Raw genomic sequence first — 22,481 nt, forward strand, 5'->3', positions numbered from 1 at the left:
TTCTTTCAGGGCTCACTAATTCCCCGTTTGAACCTTTGGAGGTAGCAAATATTAAAGGGAATCTGTCACCTGGATTGAGCATATTAAGGTGTTACTACTGCCATGTACAATAAAATACCTTATTTCTTGCTGTAGTCTTCATTTTTTGTTTCATGAGAGATAAAATCCATTTTTATGTTATGCAAATGAGTGTCCAAGGTGCCCAGAGGAGCGTTATTATCCTAAACTGGAGCCCAGGAACTCCCCTGTACAGTGCCCAGCCCGCCTTCCTTTAGAGCCCAAGCACGACTCTTCCAGCATAAGTAACTGCCCAGACCCGAACTCTTTGCCGCCGCCCCCCTCCGCTATGTGAAATCTCATGCAGGCGCAGTACCGTGGACTGCCTGCACGATGTAGAAGCTCCTGAGGGCAACAGCTTCAAATGTGTCAATGGGCATGTGCCGAGCCCGGTGACAAATGAATTAAACCATGAAACAAAAAATTAAGACTACAGAAAGGAATAAGGTATTTTATTGTACATGGCAGTAGTAACAACCTTAATATGCTCAAACCAGGTGACAGATTCCCTTTAAATACTTGACACTCAAGACGGTATTTCTTGTTGCAATTACTTCAGCTCGCAGGGTTGACGAAATTCAAGCTTTTTCTGTTAGAGAACCCTTCTTAAAGGGATTCTGTCACCAGGTTTCACCCCTGTCAGCTAAACATATGCTGATGTTCAGGGCCTCATCAGGATTCCTAATGTGGGCTTCTAAATGTGATCCGTAGCCTTATTTTGCTAAAAAACAGGTTTTACTAACCTGTCACTCAAAGAAATAATGTGCCCAAGGGGATGTCAAGGGATGCAAGGTGCCCGCCGCACCCACAGCCGTTCGTGCCCAGCACCGCCTTTCCAGACTTCTGTGCCGCCTCTCGCTCTCCCTCCCCCCCCTCCTCCTGCTGTAAGATATCGCGCGTGCGCACAGGGCTCTGAGAGGCTGGCGCCAGAGTGCAGGTCATACCTGGGTTAAGCGAAGTGCTGGCGCATGCGCACTTCGCTTAAAGAAGCCAAATTGAGAAGTCCGCACGGGCGCATCAGGCAGAGCCCTGTGCGCACGCGCGAGATCTTACAGCAGGAGGAGGGTGGATGGAGGTAGAGCGAGAGGCGGCACAGAGGATTAGGAGGCGGTGCAGAAGTCTGGAAAGGCAGCGCTAGGCACGAACGGCGGTGGGTGCGGCGGGCACCTTGCATCCCTTGACATCCCCTTTGGCACCTTATTTCTTTGAGTGACAGGTTAGTAAAACCTGTTTTTTAGCAAAATAAGGCTACGGATCACATTTAGAAGCCCACATTAGGAATCCTGATGAGGCCCTGAACATCAGCATATGTTTAGCTGACAGGGGTGAAACCTGGTGACAGAATCCCTTTAACTGTTAGAGATGACAGAATTATCTTGAGGTTTTAAAACTTTCTTACCCAAGGTAGTCTCACAGTTTAACAGCACTCCGTAGTGCTTCCGATCCGTGCATCCGTTCCGCATCTCCCAGATTGCGGACCCGTTCAAGTGAATGGGTCCGCATCTGTGATGCGGGGTGCACACGGCCAGTGCCCTTGTATTGCGGACCCGCTGTATGTGGGCCGCAATACGGCCACGGCCGTTTGCATGATCCCTTACTGAATAACATCAGCCTTTTTTTAGTTGAAGACAATTTGGAGAAAACATAATGTTCTCTGATGAGCTAATTTTTCACAGTCCTCACATGAACACTACCCACAACCATCTGCCACTATTACCAGCACTGATTGGTACACAATCTGTTGCCAAGAACATACTTGTTTATTAACATGCACAGTCAGGGGTAGGGCACCTGCAATTTCAGTATTCTAGTGACTATTCTTAGACTAGTATCTTATACGGTGGCCAAAATCATTTGAAAGGACATGTTAAACAGAACTAAAGTTAAAAGCACATATTAACTGTTGTGCTACTTTTGGGGGTTCTGTCTTGTGGGACTACTTGTTTCCCTCCATCTTTTACCTTAACTTTTTTTTTACTTTAAAGAGGTTGTCCAGGTTTTTTTTTTATTTTTATATAATTCTCCCCCACCTAGGAGTCCCTGTGAAGAAATCTATACTTACAGCTCCCGCCACTCAGTTCTGGCTTTGTGGCCTCTGGGCTGTCTTCACTGGACTTCCGTCTCTTGTCTGTCAATTTCCGCATGGAAGGGATCACCTGCACCGTTACAGCAAATGACTGGTCTCAGCGATGACATGTCTGTAAGCGGCTTAGGGACACGTCACCCCTGACGATAGTCAGTGTTTGGAGAGGCTTACATGTCCCCGTCCTTGTGAAATTTGATAGACAAGAACCAGAAGCCCAATGAAGACAACCCAGGAGCCACGATGCCCGAGTGGCAAGGAGCATGTAAGTATTGATTTCTTGACATGTACCACTGGGTGGGAGGGAGGGGACAAAGCAGCTGATAGACAGCTCTGGCAGGTCGCTTTTCTCTCAAAAAACAAAATATGTATGGTCAGCTTAAAGGGTTTTTCTCTGGGCCGTTCTCTAAATTAGTGAGCAGCCCGACCGGCCGCTTGCTTTTCTGATTAAGTCTAGTGCTCCTGTGTCCCCTTGTTAAGCTGCATAATGTACAGGCAGCTTAACAGGAAGAAACAGGACCACATCCAGTAGGGACTTCAGAAGAAGATCATGTAGCGAAGTGGGCGGTCACGTGATCGCAGCAGAGATTTCAGAATCGGCAGTGCAACAAAATGGTAAGTACTGCTGAAACGGTCGTCTTTCCACAATGTAGCTGAAACAGAGAATTTTGGAGAACCCATTTAAGGGTGTGTTCACATGGTTAAAATCTGCCACTGATTCAGTAGCAGAAAACAACATTTTCCACTGCTAAATACACATTCCAAACTCGCCAACAGTTTCCCTATTGACTTTAATGTTAAATACTCCAGCTTTTGCACACAGTGTAAAATGGTAGAGTTTTTTTCAGTAGCTGATTTGAAAAACCTTTGAGAAGTGACATGTTACTTCTTGGGAGCAGATTTGATTGTGTATTTCACAGAAGTCAGTGGGGAAGCAGAGAAACCTCAACCAAATACTCTTGTAAAACCTCCAGCAAATTACAAATCTGCCACCAAAAATGACCTGTTTTCAGCTAGTAATCTGCTACAGATTTTTCCGCTGCTGATTTTGCTGTGTAAACTTAGTCTCATGGTGAAAAATATGGCAGTAGTTGTGGACCCAGGGACAAAACAGAAAACCCATGCTCCAGGGGGTGTCACTAGAAGCCTAAAACTTAATAACAGCTAATGTGGAATTTTATTCCATTTTGTATGCACTCTGCATCAATATCTATGAAGTGGTATTATTTATAATATGTAATGGGTATACGTTATTTACCTATTAGCATACAAACTGCAAGTTGAATTGGGGGAGATTATGGAGATATTAGATTTCTCATAGGGTGTCGTTAATATGTATCTCGGCCACTGCTTTGTTGAGAAGAGGAGGATGTTTTTTATTTTTATTTATCAGATGGTGCCCTGCTATATAGCAGAGTCCTTTCTGTATGCGAGTTACTGGTTTATTTCCACAAGCAAATTTATACAAATTATGCTAGGCTTCTTAGTTGGGATTAGCACAGCTATTCTGCATACAAGACTCATCCGGAAAGCCTATTAGCAGCCACTTTAACCCCCGTAATCTTTATTGAAGATTACGGTGGATTTACTCATTTTTTGACATTATATGGTTCTTTTCATGTCCGATAAATAAGGCTTTCAGTTTAGTTGACCAGGTATAGAAGATGACCAGATAAGAACTATAAGTTTACAATACATTATAAATATTGATGTCCGACATTTTCTGCGAGGTTAAGCTTTGCTAACTAGCTAAGTTCCAGCAGTGCCATGTGATGGGTAATTATTGTGGCATCCCATGTGAGGTCATTCTTATTCTCCTCATTCTGCAGTACACAATGCTGTGTGGCCAGGTTCCCTTCCAGGGTGAAAGGGGTGGTTCTCCTCAGAGCCGTGCTGCTGACATTATTAACAAGATCAAGGAAGGAGACTTTATGATGCAGGGTGAAAGCTGGGATCATGTGAGCGATGAAGCAAAGGAGCTGGTGAAAGGTAAGAGGCATTTATGTAACTTTATCATTATTTTATCACAACTTTGTTATTTGCATTAATGTGCTGGTAACAGCACTATTAGCCACTTACTGATATATTGCATCCTCTGAGACACAACATCACCTTGATAGCACACTCTGTTCTACTGACTGTACAGCGCTTTCATCCTTAACATGGCCACTGATGGAGGGGCATGTGACCCAACATGTCCTTCTACAGCCTCCATTGAATTACCCTATGCACAGTGTTGGACACTAGTGCATGTGAAGTGCTGCGCACTGTGTACTTCAATGGAGGCTGCTGATGGACAAGTTGAGCCACATGGTGCAGATTTTTTCATAAATAAAGGTGAAATATTTTGACTCAAATTTATTACTGTCATGAAGTACAATGTGTCACGAGAAAACAATCTCTGAATGACTTGGATAAGTAAAGGCGTTCCAAAGTTATTACCACATAAAGTGAGATATGTCAGTTTTGCCATCTGGGCCATTTGCCCCCTTCCTGACCAGGCCTAATTTTGCAAGTGGTTAAAACTGGCGCAAAACACTGAAAAAGCCATACGGTCGTGTGAACGAGCCCTTAGGGTGAATAGAACAAGGGATCAAAAGATCCTAGATTCTAGCCCCCCTAAGGGGACTAATGGTTAATAAGTAAAAAGAAAAAAAAATATTAAAAGTTTAAATCCCTCCTTTCCCAATTTTACATATAAAAATATATAAACCATAAAAAATATATACATATTAGGTATTGCCACGTCTTAGAATGTCTGAACTATTAAAATATATTTTAAAAATTTCCTGTGCGGTGAACGCTGTAACGAGAAGAAAAACGTGATTCACCATTTTTTTTGTCATTTTGTGTGTTGTCGTCGTCCCCAAAAAATAAAAAATTAAATTGAGTCACAGTGATCAAAAAAATTAGAGGTGGGACGAATCCAATTTTTTTTAGAATCAGAATCCAAAAAGGTTCTCGAATCTCTCAAATCTTTCGAATCTCGAATCCTGTACATAAGAATTGTGTGAACGGTGTAAGAAACAAAGTGATCCAAACTCAATATTCTTTTAATATGAAAAAATAGAGTCCTTACTTTTTTAACAAAGTATTCGGATTTGGATTCGAAAAAAATTGGAAATACAGGCTAATGCAGCGCCACATACCTCTTACATCCAGTGATGTCTCTTTGACGTAGATGTTCTTTTTCCTCATCTTCTCCTTTCAGACCTTCAGATCAGACCTCCAGTTTTCAGCCATTTTTCGTCTCTGCAGTTTGACCAAAAAAAAAAATCTTAGTTTACTACTTTTCCATCATCCTCGCATCTTTTGGACAAATCATCCTACCACCCCCAATACTGTGCCGCTGTGCTCCCCAATACAATACTGCAGAAACAGATAAACCCCCTGATAATAGTACTACACAGAGTCACCCCATATAAAATACACCTTCTTTGTGGCCTCACTAGATGCCCCTATAGTGACCCCCAATAATGTGCCAGTAAAAAGGGACCCCCATAATGCCCCCCCCCATAATGTGCCAGTAAGTGTCCCCATAGATGCCCCCATGTGCCAGTATCAAGTGCCAAACCCCCCCATGTACCAGTATCAACTGCCTCTCTCCTTCCCCCCCCAATGTGCCAGTATTAAGTGCCTCTCTCCTCCCCCCCATGTGCCAGTATCATAGTGCCATATCTCCCCCCCCCCCCCCCCCCCGAATGTGCCAGTATCAAGTGCCTCTCTCCTTCCCACCCACCTCCCAGTGTGCCAGTATCATAGTGCCATCTCCCCCCCAATGTGCCAGTATTAAGTGCCTCTCTCCTTCCCCCCCATGTACCAGTATGATAGTGCCAAACCCCTCCCATGTGCCAGTATCATAGTGCCACCCCCCCCAATGTGCCAGTATCATAGTGCCATCTCCCCCCCCCCTCCCAATGTACCAGTATCAAGTGCCCCTCTCCTTCCTACCCCCCCCCCCCCCCCATGTGCCAGTATCAAGTGCCTCCCGCTCCCCCCATGTGGCAGTATTTAAAGGGCTTCTATCACCCCCCAAAAGTCATTTTTCATTTTTGGGCTAATTAAAATCCTTATAGTGCGATTATTCAATATATAGTGATCTTACCTTTTTCTGTTGTTTAGTTTCTTTAAAAACCGCACTTTTATAATAAGTTAATTACCTTGCTACCAGCAAGTAGGGCGTCTACTTGCTGGTCGCCGCCGCAACGTCCTTTCTAAAAAACGCCCCCTCCTCCTGTTGATTGACAGGGCCAGCGAGCACTCTCCTCCTCCAGCTGGCCCTGTCTGCAATTCAAATCCTGCGCCTTATGTGTCTTCATCCGGCGCAGGCGCTCTGAGAAGGACGCTCGCTTCCTCAGCACTCCCTCAGTGCGCCTGCGCGGATGACGTCTTCTCTTTTGGGTTTAGAGGTGACGTCATCAGCGCAGGCGCACTGAGGGAGTGCTGAGGAAGCGAGCGTCCTTCTCTGAGCGCCTGCGCCGAATGAAGACACATAAGGCGCAGGCGCGGGATTTGAATTGCAGACAGGGCCAGCCGGAGGAGGAGAGCGCTCGCTGGTCCTGTCAATAAACAGGAGGAGGGGGCTTTTTTTGAAAGGAGGATGCGGCGGCTACCAGCAAGTAGACGCCCTACTTGCTGGTAGCAAGGTAATTAACATATTACGCACCACCAATCAGAGTCCGAGCATTTGGGAGAGGCGGTGCTGGCCGTGGTGCTGAATACCGATGTCCAGGGTGCTGATTGGTGCGGGGAGAGGGGCGCGAGATTCAAATTTCCAGCGCTCCCCTCTCCCCTCCTCTTCCTGTTCAGCACCTGCACCGTCCTCACCAGGCTCCTGCGATCCCCCCATCGGCACCCATCACCCTCCTGCACCCATCACACTTCAGGTAGGTTAGGGTCAGTGAGGGAGAGGCACCGTCAGGCAGGGATAGAAGGGAAAAGCTAGTTAGGAAAAAAAACAAAAAACACTTTATCTAAATTTATTGTTTTCTAGCTTTCAGACCCTAGACCCCCCCCACCACGTGAACACCTGTGCCCCCACACACACACACATACAATAAAGTTTTACACGCACATACATACATACACACACACACACACACACATACCCATGGCCCGCCGGATGTTCTCGGTGGAGGAGGCATATGCCCAGCTTGCCTCCTACTCAGAGAGCCCCAGTGAGGATGAGGATGACCCCACGTTCCTCTTGTCATCCGCATCCTCTTCATCATCATCTGATGACGATGAGCCCCCAACGCGGCGGAGACAGGGGCCCCACATGCTAGGGACCCTGTGGCCCACCCTCGTACTGGTTTCCCAGCCCACCGGAGCCCCCTGCCGGTGAATTTAGCTGGTGTCCCCCAGTGGATTTTGAGCCCGAGATTCCGGATTTTGTTGGCAATCCAGGAATCCAGATTCCCACAGTGGGGTTTACTGAAATTGACTTTTTTAGGTTTTTTTTCAGTGACCCATTTGTAAATCTAATGGTGGAGCAGACGAACCTGTACGCCCAACAGTTCGTTGCTCAGCACCCGGGCTCCTTTTTGGCTAGACCCGGTGGCTGGACGCCGGTCAGTGCAGCTGAGATGAGGACATTTTGGGGCCTCGTGCTGCACATGGGTCTAGTGCAAAAACCCAGTGTCAGGCAATACTGGAGTGGGGACGTCCTCTACCAGACCCCACTCTACAGTATGGCCATGACACGTCCCCGGTTTGAGGCCATCCGGAAATGTCTGCATTATTCAGATAATGCAGCATGTCCCGCCCCCCGAGGTGATCCTGCCCATGACCGTCTGTATAAGATACGGCCGGTCATCGATCACTTCGGGGCCAAATTTGCGCAGGCCTACGTACCTGGAAGGGAGGTCGCGGTTGATGAGTCTCTCATTGCGTTCAAGGGGAGTCTCAGTTTCCGCCAATACATTCCCTCTAAGCGGGCGAGGTATGGCGTGAAAATGTACAAAATTTGTGAGTGTACCTCAGGTTACACTTACAAATTTTGTGTGTACGAGGGGCGAGATTCCCGTATTGAACCCCCAGAATGTCCCCCCACTCTGGGTGTTAGCGGGAAACTCGCGTGGGACCTTATGTACCCACTGCTAGTTAAGGGTTACCACTTGTACGTGGATAACTTTTATACTAGCATTCCCTTGTTCAGGTCCCTTGCCGCCAGATCCACGTTCGCTTGTGGGACCGTGCGGAAAAATCAACGCGGCCTCCCTACCTATCCCCTCCAGGTACCTATCCCCAGGGGTGAGACCCGTGCCCTTACCAGTGGAAACCTGTTGCTGGTCAGGTATAAGGACAAGAGGGATGTCTTTATACTGTCCACAATCCACGATAACAGCACCACCCCTGTCGCGGCAACGGTCCTCAAGCCCGATTGTATCGTCGACTACAATCGGTATATGGGAGGAGTTGATCTCTCTGATCAAGTCCGCAAGCCATATAATGCCATGCGCAAAACCCGGGCATGGTACAAAACTGTTGCGGTCTACTTGGTACAGGTTGCCTTGTACAACGCTTTTGTACTATCCCGAAGCGCTGGCAGCACAGGGACATTCCTCCAATTCTATGAGGCAGTGCTAAAGGCCCTGATCTTTTCAGACCGGGAAAGAGCAGGCTGGAGTACCTCGGGAACTGGAGGCGCCCGGATCGTCCCTGGCCAACATTTTCCAGGTGTGGTCCCCCATACTGGAAAGAAGGGACGAACCCCAAAAAAGTGCAGACTGTGTCACAAGAGGGGGATACGGAAGGACACCACCACTCAATGTGACACTTGCCCCGATTATCCCGGCCTCTGCGTTATCGATTGCTTCAGGGAGTATCACACTTCCATGGAGTACTACATTTTTATGATCCCCAACAGTCCCCTAGAGAACATAAAAAAACTACGGAAATAATATATTTTTTTCCAAAAATATTAGTTTTAGTGCAGGCATCCTCAAACTGCGGCCTCCCAGCATGCCCAGACAACCTACAGCCATCAGCAGGGCATGGTGAGAATTGTAGTTTTACAACATCTGGAGGGCCGCAGTTTCAGGATGCCTGCTTAGTGTCTCCAAAGTCGCAGAGCCATACATATTGAGCATCCCCGCGGCCGTAAAAATCTTCTCTATAAAAATAACATTTAACCCAACCCCCCCTTCCCCCTCTGGATGAACAGCGTTAAAAAAAAAAAAAAAAAGTGTAAAAAAAGCCTTTTTTTGTCACCTAACATCACAAAAAGTGTAATAGCGAGTGATCAAAATGTCATATGCACCCCCAATTAGTGCCAATAAAACCGCCATCTCATCCCGCAAAAAATTAGCCCCTACATTAGTCGCCCAACAAAAAAAAAAAAAACTGTAGCTCCCAGGCTATGGAGATACTAAAGTAATTTGTTTTGGTTCCTAAAATGATAATATAGTGTAAAATCTAAATACATTTTAAAATGTAGACATATTAGGTATCGCCGCGTCCGTAAGAATCTGCCCTATAAAAATAACATTTCACCAAACCCCTCGGATGAACAGCGTTAAAAATATAAAATAAAAACTTTGCCAAAACACCCATTTTTGGGCAAAATTTCCATTTGAATCCTTTTTTTCCGGTAATGAAGCAAGGGTTAACAGCCAAACAAAACGAAATATTTATTGCCCTGATTCTGTAGTTCTGTAGTTTGCAGAAACACCCAATATGTGGTCGTAAATGGCTATATAGCCACACGGCAGGGCATAGAACGAAGGGAATGCCATATGGTTTCTGGAAGGCAGATTTTGATGGACTGATTTATTTACACCATGTCTCATTAGATGTAGCCTAGACTAGAAACTCCAAAAATTTACCCCATCTAAGAAACTACACCCCTCAAGGTATTCAAAAGTTACTTTACAAAATTTGTTAAACCTTTAGGTGTTCCACAAAACTAAATAGTGAATGTAGAAACAATTTTAGAATTTAAATTTTTTGTTACCTTGCCTCAAAAATCATATTTACCCTAAAATAGTCCCAAAACATCAACCACCTTATCCCGTAGTTTCCTAGATGGGGTCACTTTTATGGAGTTTCAACTCTAGGGTTGCATCAGGGGGCTTGAAAGGGTACATGGTGTAAATAAACCAGTCCAGAAAAATCTGCCTTCCAAAAACCATATGGCGTTCCCCTTCTTCTATGTCCTGCCGTTTAGCCAAATAGTAGTTTACAACCACATATGGGGTGTTTCTGCAAACTACAGAATCAGGGCAACCCATATTGAGTTTTGTTTAGCTATTAACCCATTTTTTCTAGTAATAAAGTAAGGGTTAAAATGGAAAATTAAAAAAATAGAAGTTCCTAAATTGTTTCTCCATCTGCCATTAACTCTTGTGGAACACCTAAAGGGTTAACAAAGTTTGTAAACCCAGTTTTGAATACCTTGAGGGGTGTACTTTCTTAGATGGAGTCACTTTTTTGGAATTTCTATTCTAGGGGTGCAACGGGGGGCTTGAAATGGGACATGGTATAAACAAAACAAGTCCTGCAAAATCTGCCTTCCAAAACCCATATGGCTGTGGGGGGACCTGATGGCATGGAAGGCAGCGCGATGCCGGTGACAAGCCTGTGAGATCCAGCCCCCTGAATCTCACAGGCCGGAAGCTGTATGAGTAATACACACAGTATTACTCATACAGCCAATGCATTCCAATACAGAAGTATTGGAATGCATTGTAAAGGATTAGACCCCCAAAAGTTCAAGTCCCAAAGTGGGACAAAAAAATTAAGTGAAAAAAAAAAGTTGGAAAAATTGTTTTCCCCCCAAAAAATTAAGTTTCAAGTAAAAATAAACAAACACGTCATTTTCCCCAAATAAAGTAAAAACAAAATTGGTAAAAGGTAGGGGGGGGGGGAAAAGTATACATATTAGGTATCGCCGTGTCCGTATTGACCGGCTCTATAAACATATCACATGACCTAACCCCTCAGATGAACACCGTAAAAAATAACTGTGCTAAATAAACCATTTTTTGTCACCTTACATCACAAAAAGTGTAATAGCAAGCGATCAAAAAGTCACACACACCCCGAAATAGTGCCAATAAAACCGTCATTTCATCCCATAAAAATAATACCCTACCCAAGGTAATCGCCCAAAAACTGAAAAAATTATGGCTCTGACTATGGAAACACAAAAAAAAAACATAACATGATTATATTTTTTTTGTTTCAAAAAAGAAATCATTGTGTAAAACTTACATAAATAAAAAAGTATACATATTAGGTATCGCCGCATCCGTGACAACCTGGTCTATAAAAATATCACATAATCTAGCCTGTCAGATGAATGTTGTAAATAACAAAAAATAAAAACGGTGCCAAAACAGCTATTTCTTGTTACCTTGCCTCACAAAAAGTGTAATATAGAGCAACCAAAAATCATATGATCCCTAAAGTATTACCAACAATACTGCCACCCTATCCCGTAGTTTCTAAAATGGGGTCACAACCAGTCCAGCAAAATCTGCTTTCCAAAAACCGTATGGCATTCCTTTCCTTCTGCGCCCTGCCGTGTGCCCGTACAGTAGTTTACGACCACATATGGGGTGTTTCTGTAAACTACAGAATCAGGGCCATAAATATTGAGCTTTGTTTGGCTGTTAACCCTTGCTTTGTTACTGGGAAAAATGGATTAAAATGGAAAATTTGCCAAAAAATTGAAATTCTGAAATGTCATCTCCATTTGCCAATACCTCTTGTGGAACACATAAATTAATGACGTTTGTAAAATCTGTTTTGAATACTTTGAGGGGTGTAGTTTCTTAGATTAGGTCACTTTTATGGAGTTTCTACTCTAGGGGTGCATCAGGGGTCCTTCAAATGGGACATGGTTTCCAAAAAATCAGTCCAGCAAAACCTGCCTTCCAAAAACCGTATGGCATTCCTTTCCTTCTGCGCCCTGCCGTGTGCCCGTACAGCGGTTTACGACCACATATGGAGTGTTTCTGTAAACTACAGAATCAGGGCCATAAATATTAAGTTTGGTTTGGCTGTTAACCCTTGCTTTGTAACTAAAAAAAAATTATTAAAATGGAAAATCTGCCAAAAAAGTAACATTTTGAAATTGTATCTCTATTTTCCATTGTTTCCAATTCTTGTGGAACACCTAAAGGGTTAACAACGTTTGTAAAATCATTTTTGAATACCTTGAGGGGTGTAGTTTATAGAATGGGGTCATTTTTGGGTGGTTTCTATTATGTAAGCCTCGCAAAGTGACTTCAGACCTGAACTGGTCCCTAAAAACTAGGTTTTTGAAAATTTCTGAAAAATTTCAAGATTTGCTTCTAAACTTTTAAGCCTTGTAACATCCCCAAAAAATTAAATATCATTCCCAAAATGATCTAAACATGAAGTAGACATATGGGGTATGTAAATTAATAACTATTTGGGGAGTTATTACTATGTATTGTAGAAGTAGAGAAATTGAAAGTTAAAAATTTGCTAATTTTTCTTTTTTATAAATAAAAAGGATTTATTTTTTTACTCAATTTTTACCAGTGTCATGAAGTACAATATGTGACAAGAAAACAATCTCAGAATAGCCTGGATAAGTAAAAGTGTTTTAAAGTTCTCACCACATAAAGTGACACTGGTCAGATTTGCAAAAAATGGCCTGGTCCTTAAGGTGAAATAAGGCTGTGTCCTGAAGGGGTTAAAGTGGCCCTGGAACAAAACTTAAAATGGCCCCATGTTGTAGACAGGTCTAGCAATACCATAGTACAGAACAAAATACCACAGTGCAGCACAAAATACTACCTCTACAAAACCTAATTCCACAATGCAGCCCAAAATACTGCTGCCTGCAGCACAGTATGAAACTGAGGACAGCAATACAGTTGAATTCAGAAGGGCATCTGCATCTGCTGGCTAGATGCATATAAGTGCCTGATGCTCCTACATTAATGCTGAGAGCATCAGATCTTTATGTAGCTGGCTGGTGGCCAGGAGGAGGGCTTGGGCGGATCCCTGGGCATCAGCCGACCGGAAATTTTTCCTATAGGGTCTATGGCCAGTCCACCTATGGGGCCGGCAGATTTTCCGTCTGCATCCGGCAGTGCCGGAAGCGGTGAATTACGACAGGCTGTTCTTTGCCAGAACAGCCCGCTGGAATTCACACCACAACTGTGAAACAAGCCTAATACATACTCCGAAATGGTATCAATAGAAATCACTGATTGCATTGCAAAAACTTCCCATTTTACCTTTCATGCAGCTTCTTCCTGCCATTTTCAGGTTTGCTGACTGTAGACCCATCTTGTCGATTGAGCCTTAGTGAACTGCAAGAAAGTGAGTGGCTGCGTGGTGGACGACCTCTCTCATCCACTCCTCTCATGACACCAGATGTCCTGGAATCTAGTGGGATGGCCACAAAAACCTGTGTACATGCCACATTCATGGTAAGTGAATTAGACCTAGTCCTTGGCCATAGAAGGTAGGTCTCCACCATGTTAAAGGATAACTGTCATATTTTCATCAAAAAATCTATTTTAGCATATGTTACTGCTGCTACAGCATTATGCATAAAGCAATCTTTTTAGTTTCTTCACTTACGACTGTTTTCCTTGAGTTTTCCCCTTAGTTACGGCTGTTTTGAATCCTACATTATGAGGATCTTCTCAAGATGGCTCCTCTGCCTGTTCTCTGAGGCCAAAACTGCATTCCCTCAGGTCACATACAAACTTGCTGTAGCAAGTAGCGTTCCTGCCAGCCAATCAGATTGGCTTACTGAGAGACACGCATCCTCACTCTGAAGCCTAATGCAGGCATGCAGTGTGAAGGACCGTGCCTCTGTCTTCCTAGCCGGAGACAGATGAGCCATAGCAACGGTCTTTTAAGGGAGCAGTGGAAAGGGACAGGAGACATTAATGAAAGCTGTTATTATAAGGTAATTACAGATCTTTTGGCAATCATTGACAGACTAACTCAGGTATACATGCCTAGCTCTAATAAACTAGCAAATAAAATAAAAAATATGACCGTTATCCTTTAAAGGTTGAAGGTGAATGCACTTTGACCAAGGGCATATGTTTGCATAGTGGTCCTCAGCTGTAATGTTTGTTTTTTGCAACAAAAAAAAGAAAAATCACTCATCCACTTGAACTCGTAGAGGCAGTTGCTGCTCACTTGATTGTGAAGGACCGATCATACTGGAATCGTGTGGTGACGTCATTGCAGGTCTTCGGCAGGTCCTTCACAATCAAGAGAAGTGTGACTGCCTCTGCATGCAAGTGGATGAGTGCAGGGCCGGTGCAAGGATTTTTGCACACACAAGCGAAGCTACATTTTGGCGCCTCCCCCCTTCCCCCACACACACACACACACACAACTCGGTGGGGGTGATGTAAAAAGGAGGGCGTGATGTGACATGGAGGGGGATGAGAAATGTGACATGGAGGGGGATGAGAAATGTGACATGGAGGGGGATGAGAAATGTGACATGGAGGGGGATGAGAAATGTGACATTTCTCCCCCTCCATGTTACATCACCTCCTGCTTTTTACATCACCCCCTTTGTGTCACATTTCAACACCCTCCATGTCACATTTCTCCCCCTCCTTGTCACATTTCTCCCCCTCCATGTCACATTTCTCCCCATCCATGTCACATCCCCCCCCCCCCCCCCCCTCATGTCACATTTCTCCCCCTCTATTAATGTTGTGTAAAAAGAAACATTATGCTCCTCACCTGGCCCTGGTCGTCTGCAGCAGCTCCCCTTCTCCTCTGTGTGGTCCTGGTATCTTCTCTCTGTGCTCCCGACAAGACTTTGAGGACCTTTCCCACCCAGCAGGAAATCACTGCTTTGACACGTGACACAGCTGCGGCCACTGATTGGCAGAGTGGGAAAGGTCCTCGAACAACTTGTCAGGACTTGGGAGCCCAGAGAGAAGATATGAGGACCACCACACAGAGGAGAACAGCCGCAGGAGGCCGGCGGCATGCAAGTGATTAATGAAAGGAACAAAAAGGTAAATTTTTCCGCCCCCCCTTCTCAGCGCCCTAAGGCGGCCGCTTGGTCTGCCTTATTATAGCATCGGGCCTGGATGAGTTTTTGTTTTGTTTTTTTGTTAGTTTTTTTCCAAAAAATAAATAAATAATTACATTTACATTTCTATCAGTTCCGATCGCTATGTCACAAGTTTTTGCAGACTTACTCCCACCATCGTCCTCTCACTTGGTTTGCGCAAACTATAGTTGATAACAAGCTCCTCCGAAAGGGGCTAGCCAGGATCTACAGAGCCCTGGCTACCCCGACACAGTCGGATCCTCTACCTTTAGTGCGAGAGTGGGAAGAACTAAGCAGAACTTTCTCACCGGCAGAAGTTAAACTGTGTTCGTACAAAGGAGAACTCCTATAAAATACTCACCCGCTGGTATAAGACCCCTGCTTTTCTTTACTCCAAAGGGTATAGCCTCACCAATCAATGCTGTAGATGTGGAATTGCCCCTGGGACCATTTCTCACATTTGGTGGGAGTGCACTGGGATCCAAACCTTTTGGAAGGTGGTGGGAGATGTGCGCCAGATCTGCGAACAGCCGATCACTTTGAGTAAAGAGACTATTCTCCCCACAAGAGATTCCACCTGACTCCTCTTATTACTGCAGCTAAGTTACTGATTCCAACTAAATGGGCCCAGTGGATTGACAAAATAGATGAGATGTTCCAACTGGAGGAGATCACTGCATGGGTCGATGGCACCCATGACCGCTTTGAGCGTATGTGGCTTCCCTAGATGCGTTTCAAAAGATCCCTGCAGTGACCCCCCCCACACACTAAAAAATAAGGTTTTTCTCTGACCAAGTCTGGAAATGTCATGAGATCTCCACCTCCGTAGGATAGGGCTGATTGGCCATTGTGACCCTTGATACTAGCCTCCTCTTAATGCAACCACACCCCATTATGTTTAACTCTCCATCTTCATACTCATTGATCTGTATCAGGCTGCTGTCTACCAAAGTCTTCTTTTTTGTATTCATTATGATTGACCAGTTTCCCTGACTTTCTTTTTTTTTTTTTTTTTAACTAGTTTTATTGAAGCATAACAAGAAAGGCATGTTACATCAAAATGAGTCAGGGATAAATCCCACGTAGGGGATACATTAAAAACAACATAATGCTGTGCGATAGTCTTGCAAAAGGTCCGGAAGAAAGCTCTCGTCTTAGTCAACATCAGTAAACAGCATGAATAATAAAACATTAGTTCAGGACACAAGGTCCTCATATTATCATACATCGGCTACAGAATACATGCATGCATTATGCAATGTCAAAGAGGATGCACACCACTCACCCCATACTTTGTCAAATTTTTGTGGGCATTTTCTATGAATAAAAACAACTTTTTCCATGCTAACAGCGTGATTAACCAATGACTTCCACTGGCCTATTGTAGGCGTTCTATCAGCCATCCATCTCAGGGCAACCGCTTTCCTAGCAAAGAATAGAGTTTCACTCAGAAAAATCCTGTGATGATGCCCCCAGACCTCCTCATCTGGTATGCCGAGAACACAACTTTTTGGACATAACGGCACTGCAGTTGGGACCATAGTGGATAGCACTTCCACTACTGTTTCCCAGAAGCTTTTTAAGTATGTGCAGTCCCACATGACTGCACATCGGCCCCATCCTGATGGCATCTATGACATCTACTATGTGTCAATCTACCCATTTTATGTAGCCTGATAGGCGTGAGAACTTCTGTGCAATATAAACAGCTGGATCATTGATGGAGAAACCCTTGTTGGAGTCATCAATGCTTCATTCCAATCATCAGCTGATAGTGAAGGAATGGAATTTCTCCATTTCCCTTCAACAGCAAGATGATTCATCAGCATACGATTGTTAAAGGGATTCTGTCACCAGGTTTGTGGCTATAGAGATACGGACATGCACGGCTAGATCGGCGCTAGCATGTCCGCAATATATGTGTCCTATAGGGCTGTGTGGTTTTAATTTCTTTAAAAAAGGATTTTATAGATATGTAAATGAGTGTTGAATGTGTCCAAGGGGCTGTACTAACCTTCCTTGTGCCCAGCCACGCCCGCCTGTGAAGGAGCCCAGCACCACCTATGTCTCCTCCTTTCATCCACGATAGATAGCCGTAATATCGCGATGCGTGAGCTCGCGCATGCGCAGTTCTTTCCCTGAGGCTGATGCCAGCACAGGGAAGGAACACTATACCGGCACTGCGCATGCGCGAGATTACGGCTATCTATCGTTGATGAAAGGAGGAGGCATAGGCGGTGCTGGGCTCCTTCACAGGTGGGTGTGGCTGGGCACAGCTGGGCACAAGGAAGGTTAGTACAGCCCCTTGGACACATTCAACCCTCATTTACATATCTATAAAATCCTTTTTTAAAGAAATTAAAACCACACAGCCCTATAGGACACATATATTGCGGACATGCTAGCGCCGATCTAGCCGTGCATGTCCGTATCTCTATAGCCCCAAACCTCGTGACAGAATCCCTTTAAGCAGATGCGTATAGAGCACAGAAATGATGCCTTTCGGACCCTGTGACCGTAGAACTCCTATCAAGGGATATTTTGAAATTTTTCGGCCACCTGCCCCAAATTGCACTGTCAACGCATATCTCAGTTGTAGATATCTAAAGAAAAGGTTTCGGGGTAATTCAAACTTTTCCTGCAATTGCAAGAAGGAGCATAGACTGCCCCCAGCATATAAATCCCTCAATTTGTTGATGCCTTGGGTCTTCCACAAATTAGCCCCCTCCAGTTCTCGCAAGTGGGCGAACATGGGATTATCCCATAATGGTATGTCATCCGGAAAATCCTTAAACGATTGCATCTTAACAGCACTCCATACCTGGTGGGCCAACCTATGAATGGGGAGCAAGCGCATGGGAACCAAGCGTGAACCTTCCAGTACTGGCCACAAGGAGGTCATGCTTAAAAATTCCCTGAGATAATATTCTGCGTTTGGCAAATCTGACGATAGAACCCAGGAAGTTAGGGAATTTCAGCTGCCCAGCCAGGTAATATAAAAATAAATCAGGCAAAGCAGCACCACCCTCTAGTTTGGATCTCTGCAGGACATTAAGGGATAATTTCCGTCTAGACTCCCCCCAAATAAATTTAGCCATCAGTGAGTGAATACGGGCAAAGAATCCCTGTGATATCGGGGTGCACGCATGCGCCAATAGATAGAGCCCCTTGGGTAAGAGAATCATTTTAACCAAATTTAATCGCCCCATGATTGATAACGGCAGGGTCCTCCATATTTTGAATTTATCTATAAACAGGGATTCCAGAGGTGCAATGTTTAGTGAGTACGCCAATTGGGGATCCCTGGTAAAAACAATTCCGAGGTATTTAAAGCTGTCTACAACCGGCAAATTACAGTACTGTGGGGGCCACGTGTGCGTCCATAAGGGCATTAGTGCTGATTTCATCCAGTTTATGTGCAAACCCGAGAACTCTCCAAACCTACCTATTATGTCAATTGCTCTAGGGAGTGTAGTTTCAGGTTCATCCATAAAGAGAAGGAGATCATCCGCATAAAGTCTAACTTTGTCTGTCCTGTCTCCCATGCACACCCCTCTGAAGACCTGATCCTGCCTGATTCTTAAAGCTAGATGCTCTATCGCTATGGCGAACAAGAGCGGCGACATCGGACATCCCTGCCTAGTGCCTCTGTGGAGTCTAAAAGACTCAGAGAGCGATCCATTCACCAGTGTTACCTTTGGGAAGGTGGTATAAAATCTCTACCCACTTGACAAACTTAGGGCCAAATCCAAAGCTCTGTAGCACTCCTATCAGGAGTACCCATTCCACTGAGTCAAAAGCTTTGGCTGTGTCTAGTGATGCCAGAGCCCAATGCTTTTTCTTTGCCACTCCAACCTGCGCTATGGCCTGCGCCCTTCTGATGTTGTCAGATGTTGACCTTCCCGGAATGAATCCAGACTGATCTTTGTGTACTATGGTGGCTATTACCTTATTTAGTCTGGAGGCTAGCAATCTTGTGAGTATTTTATAGTCTAAGTTCAGGAGCGATATCGGTCTGTAAGACCCACACTCCAGGGGGTCCTTATCAGGTTTCAAAATCACCACTATGGTAGCATCATACATAGTCTGGTAGCCTGTTCCTTTGCTGTGCAGTCTGGTATAGTTTAAGAAGCTTGGGCCCTAATACCTCAGTATATTTGTTATATACTTCCACTGGGATCCCGTCTGGGCCTGGCGCTTTGCCTGTTGGCAGCTCCGTCATTGCCATCTGAATTTCATCTAATGAGATATCAGCCTCTAGTAGGTTCCTATCCACATCACTGAGTTGGGGATGTGTTACCTGTTCTAAATAAAGCCTCAGCTCCTAAGCGGTGTATTGAGCTGCTGACCTGTACAGATCCTGATGGAATCCCTTAAATCTTCCCAATATATCACCAACTGACTCCACCACCGCTCCCACTGAATTCTTTATTCTAATAATCGGGGGAGACATACTGTTGCTACGCACAATATGGGCCAGTAATTTACCTGCCTGACTACCGGATTCAAAGGATTGCTGCTTTAAAAAGAACAATTTACGCTCGCTCTTTTCCCTGAGGTGTGTCATATATAGCCTTCCTTTAAAGAGGACCTTTCACTAGTTTAAAAACTAACTATATCAGTGGGCAGAGCGGCGCCCAGGGGTCCCCCTGCACTTACTAGTATGTCTGGGCGCCGCTCCGTTCGCCCGGTATAGGCTCCGGTGTATGCAGCTCCCTCTGTTGTACTGGGCGGAGTTATTGTATTAGGGTTGTCCCTTGCTGCAGCGCTGGCCAATCGTAGCGCACAGCTCATAGCCTGTGCAGGGGGACCCCTGGGCGCCGCTCTGCCCACTGATATAGTTAGTTTTTAAACTAGTGAAAGGTCCTCTTTAAGCATCCAGTTCTGCCTATTCACCTCAGTGGGATCAGATCTGAAGGAGTTCTCCGCCTCCTTGCAACTGGTGTGCAATTCTAGTTCTTTGCGCGCAGAATCTCTTTTAATATAGGATATGGATGACTTGAGACATCCTCTCAAATAGGCTTTTAATGTCTCCCAAAGAAGTAGCTCATCTGTCTCCTCATCCTGCACTTCCAGAAACATCTGAAGCTGATCAGGAATTCTATCGTTTGAGGACATAAGAGATAACCAAAAGGGGTGCACACGCATTTTGGCACTCTGTTTAATACCGTCATATAGTGTAAATTGAGCGAGAATCGGAGCATGATCCGAGGGCCCTTGTGATCCATATCCAATATCTTTGAGATCTGTGTACAGTCGTGGCCAAAAGTTTTGAGAATGACACAAATATTAGTTTTCACAAAGTTTGCTGCTAAACTGCTTTTAGATCTTTGTTTCAGTTGTTTCTGTGATGTAGTGAAATATAATTACACGCACTTCATACGTTTCAAAGGCTTTTTTCGACAATTACATGACATTTATGCAAAGAGTCAGTATTTGCAGTGTTGGCCCTTATTTTTCAGGACCTCTGCAATTCGACTGGGCATGCTCTCAATCAACTTCTGGGCCAATTCCTGACTGATAGCAACCCATTCTTTCATAATCACTTATTGGAGTTTGTCAGAATTTGTGGGTTTTTGTTTGTTCACCCGCCTCTTGAGGATTGACCACAAGTTCTCAATGGGATTAAGATCTGGGGAGTTTCCAGGCCATGGACCCAAAATGTCAACGTTTTGGTCCCCGAGCCACTTAGTTATCACTTTTGCCTTATGGCACGGTGCTCCATCGTGCTGGAAAATGCATTGTTCTTCACCAAACGGTTGTTGGATTGTTGGAAGAAGTTGCTGTTGGAGGGTGTTTTGGTACCATTCTTTATTCATGGCTGTGTTTTTGGGCAAAATTGTGAGTGAGCCCACTCCCTTGGATGAGAAGCAACCCCACACATGAATGGTCTCAGGATGCTTTACTGTTGGCATGACACAGGACTGATGGTAGCGCTCACCTTTTCTTCTCTGGACAAGCCTTTTTCCAGATACCCCAAACAATCGGAAAGAGGCTTCATCGGAGAATATGACTTTGCCCCAGTCCTCAGCAGTCCATTCACCATACTTTCTGCAGAAGATCAATCTGTCCCTGGTGTTTTTTTTGGAGAGAAGTGGCTTCTTTGCTGCCCTTCTTGACACCAGGCCATCTTCCAAAAGTCTTCGTCTCACTGTGCGTGCAGATGCGCTCACACCTGCCTGCTGCCATTCCTGAGCAAGCTCTGCACTGGTGGCACTCCGATCCTGCAGCTGAATCCTCTTTAGGAGACGATCCTGCGCTTGCTGGACTTTCTTGGACGCCCTGAAGCCGCCTTAACAAGAATTGAACCTCTTTCCTTGAAGTTCATGATGATCCTATAAATTGTTGATTGAGGTGCAATCTTAGTAGCCACAATATCCTTGCCTGTGAAGCCATTTTTATGCAACGCAATGATGGCTGCACGCGTTTCTTTGCAGGTCACCATGGTTAACAATGAAAGAACAATTTCAAGCATCACCCTCCTTTTAACATGTCAAGTCTGCCATTTTAACCCAATCAGCCTGACATAATGATCTCCAGCCTTGTGCTCGTCAACATTCTCACCTGAGTTAACAAGACGATTACTGAAATGATCTCAGCAGGTCCTTTAATGACAGCAATGAAATGCAGTGGAACGTTTTTTTTTGGGATTAAGTTCTCATGGCAAAGAAGGACTATGCAATTCATCTGATCACTCTTCATAACATTCTGGAGTATATGCAAATTGCTATTATAAAAACTTAAGCAGCAACTTTTCCAATTTCCAATATTTATGTAATTCTCAAAACTTTTGGCCATGACTGTATACTGCAGCATTGCCGAGAATGTAATCTATTCTGGACAGTGCGCCCCTAGCAGGAGTAAAGCAGGAATAGTCTCTCTGAAGAGGATGTCGCAGCCTCCACATATCCAGCCACCCAAGTTCAGTCACAATTCTAGATATATTAGTGACGCTCTGAGTGTGCTCACCCTCTCTCACCACTGGGCGGAACCTATCCATATCCTCATGCATCACTAAATTGAAGTCCCCCATGCATTGGGATAATGCGCAACAAAACTCATCACCACCTGGAATATGGTTGTTGTGGCGGGGGGGGGGGGGGGGGGGTATATATATTAACCACAACATATGGAGCACAATTGATGAATGCATACACCAGACTATATTGCCCCTCAGGGTCCACCACTGATTGCTGGACCTCCCACCTGATGTTCCTGTGGACAAGTATAGCTACCCCTCTGGAGTGTGTAGACCCAAACGCATTTAAAGACCATTGAACCCATGGTTTCTTAATTCTGTTCCCAGTTTCTGGAGTCAAATGA

General features: G+C 44.7%; 1 protein-coding gene across 3 annotated transcripts in view; it reads left to right on the forward strand.

The window, feature by feature from the left end:
- LOC120981106 (ribosomal protein S6 kinase alpha-5-like) overlaps nt 1-22,481 on the forward strand; it is a 186,652-nt gene that overhangs the window by 159,725 nt on the left and 4,446 nt on the right. For all 3 annotated transcript variants that reach the window (XM_040410595.1, XM_040410597.1, XM_040410596.1), the window contains 2 exons: nt 3,970-4,129; nt 13,388-13,551. In XM_040410595.1, coding sequence (XP_040266529.1) covers nt 3,970-4,129; nt 13,388-13,551 — 324 coding nt within the window. The remainder of the gene's footprint in view (nt 1-3,969; nt 4,130-13,387; nt 13,552-22,481) is intronic.

The sequence above is a fragment of the Bufo bufo genome, chromosome 10 (genome assembly GCF_905171765.1).
Source record: "Bufo bufo chromosome 10, aBufBuf1.1, whole genome shotgun sequence".
Classification (NCBI taxonomy): domain Eukaryota; kingdom Metazoa; phylum Chordata; class Amphibia; order Anura; family Bufonidae; genus Bufo; species Bufo bufo.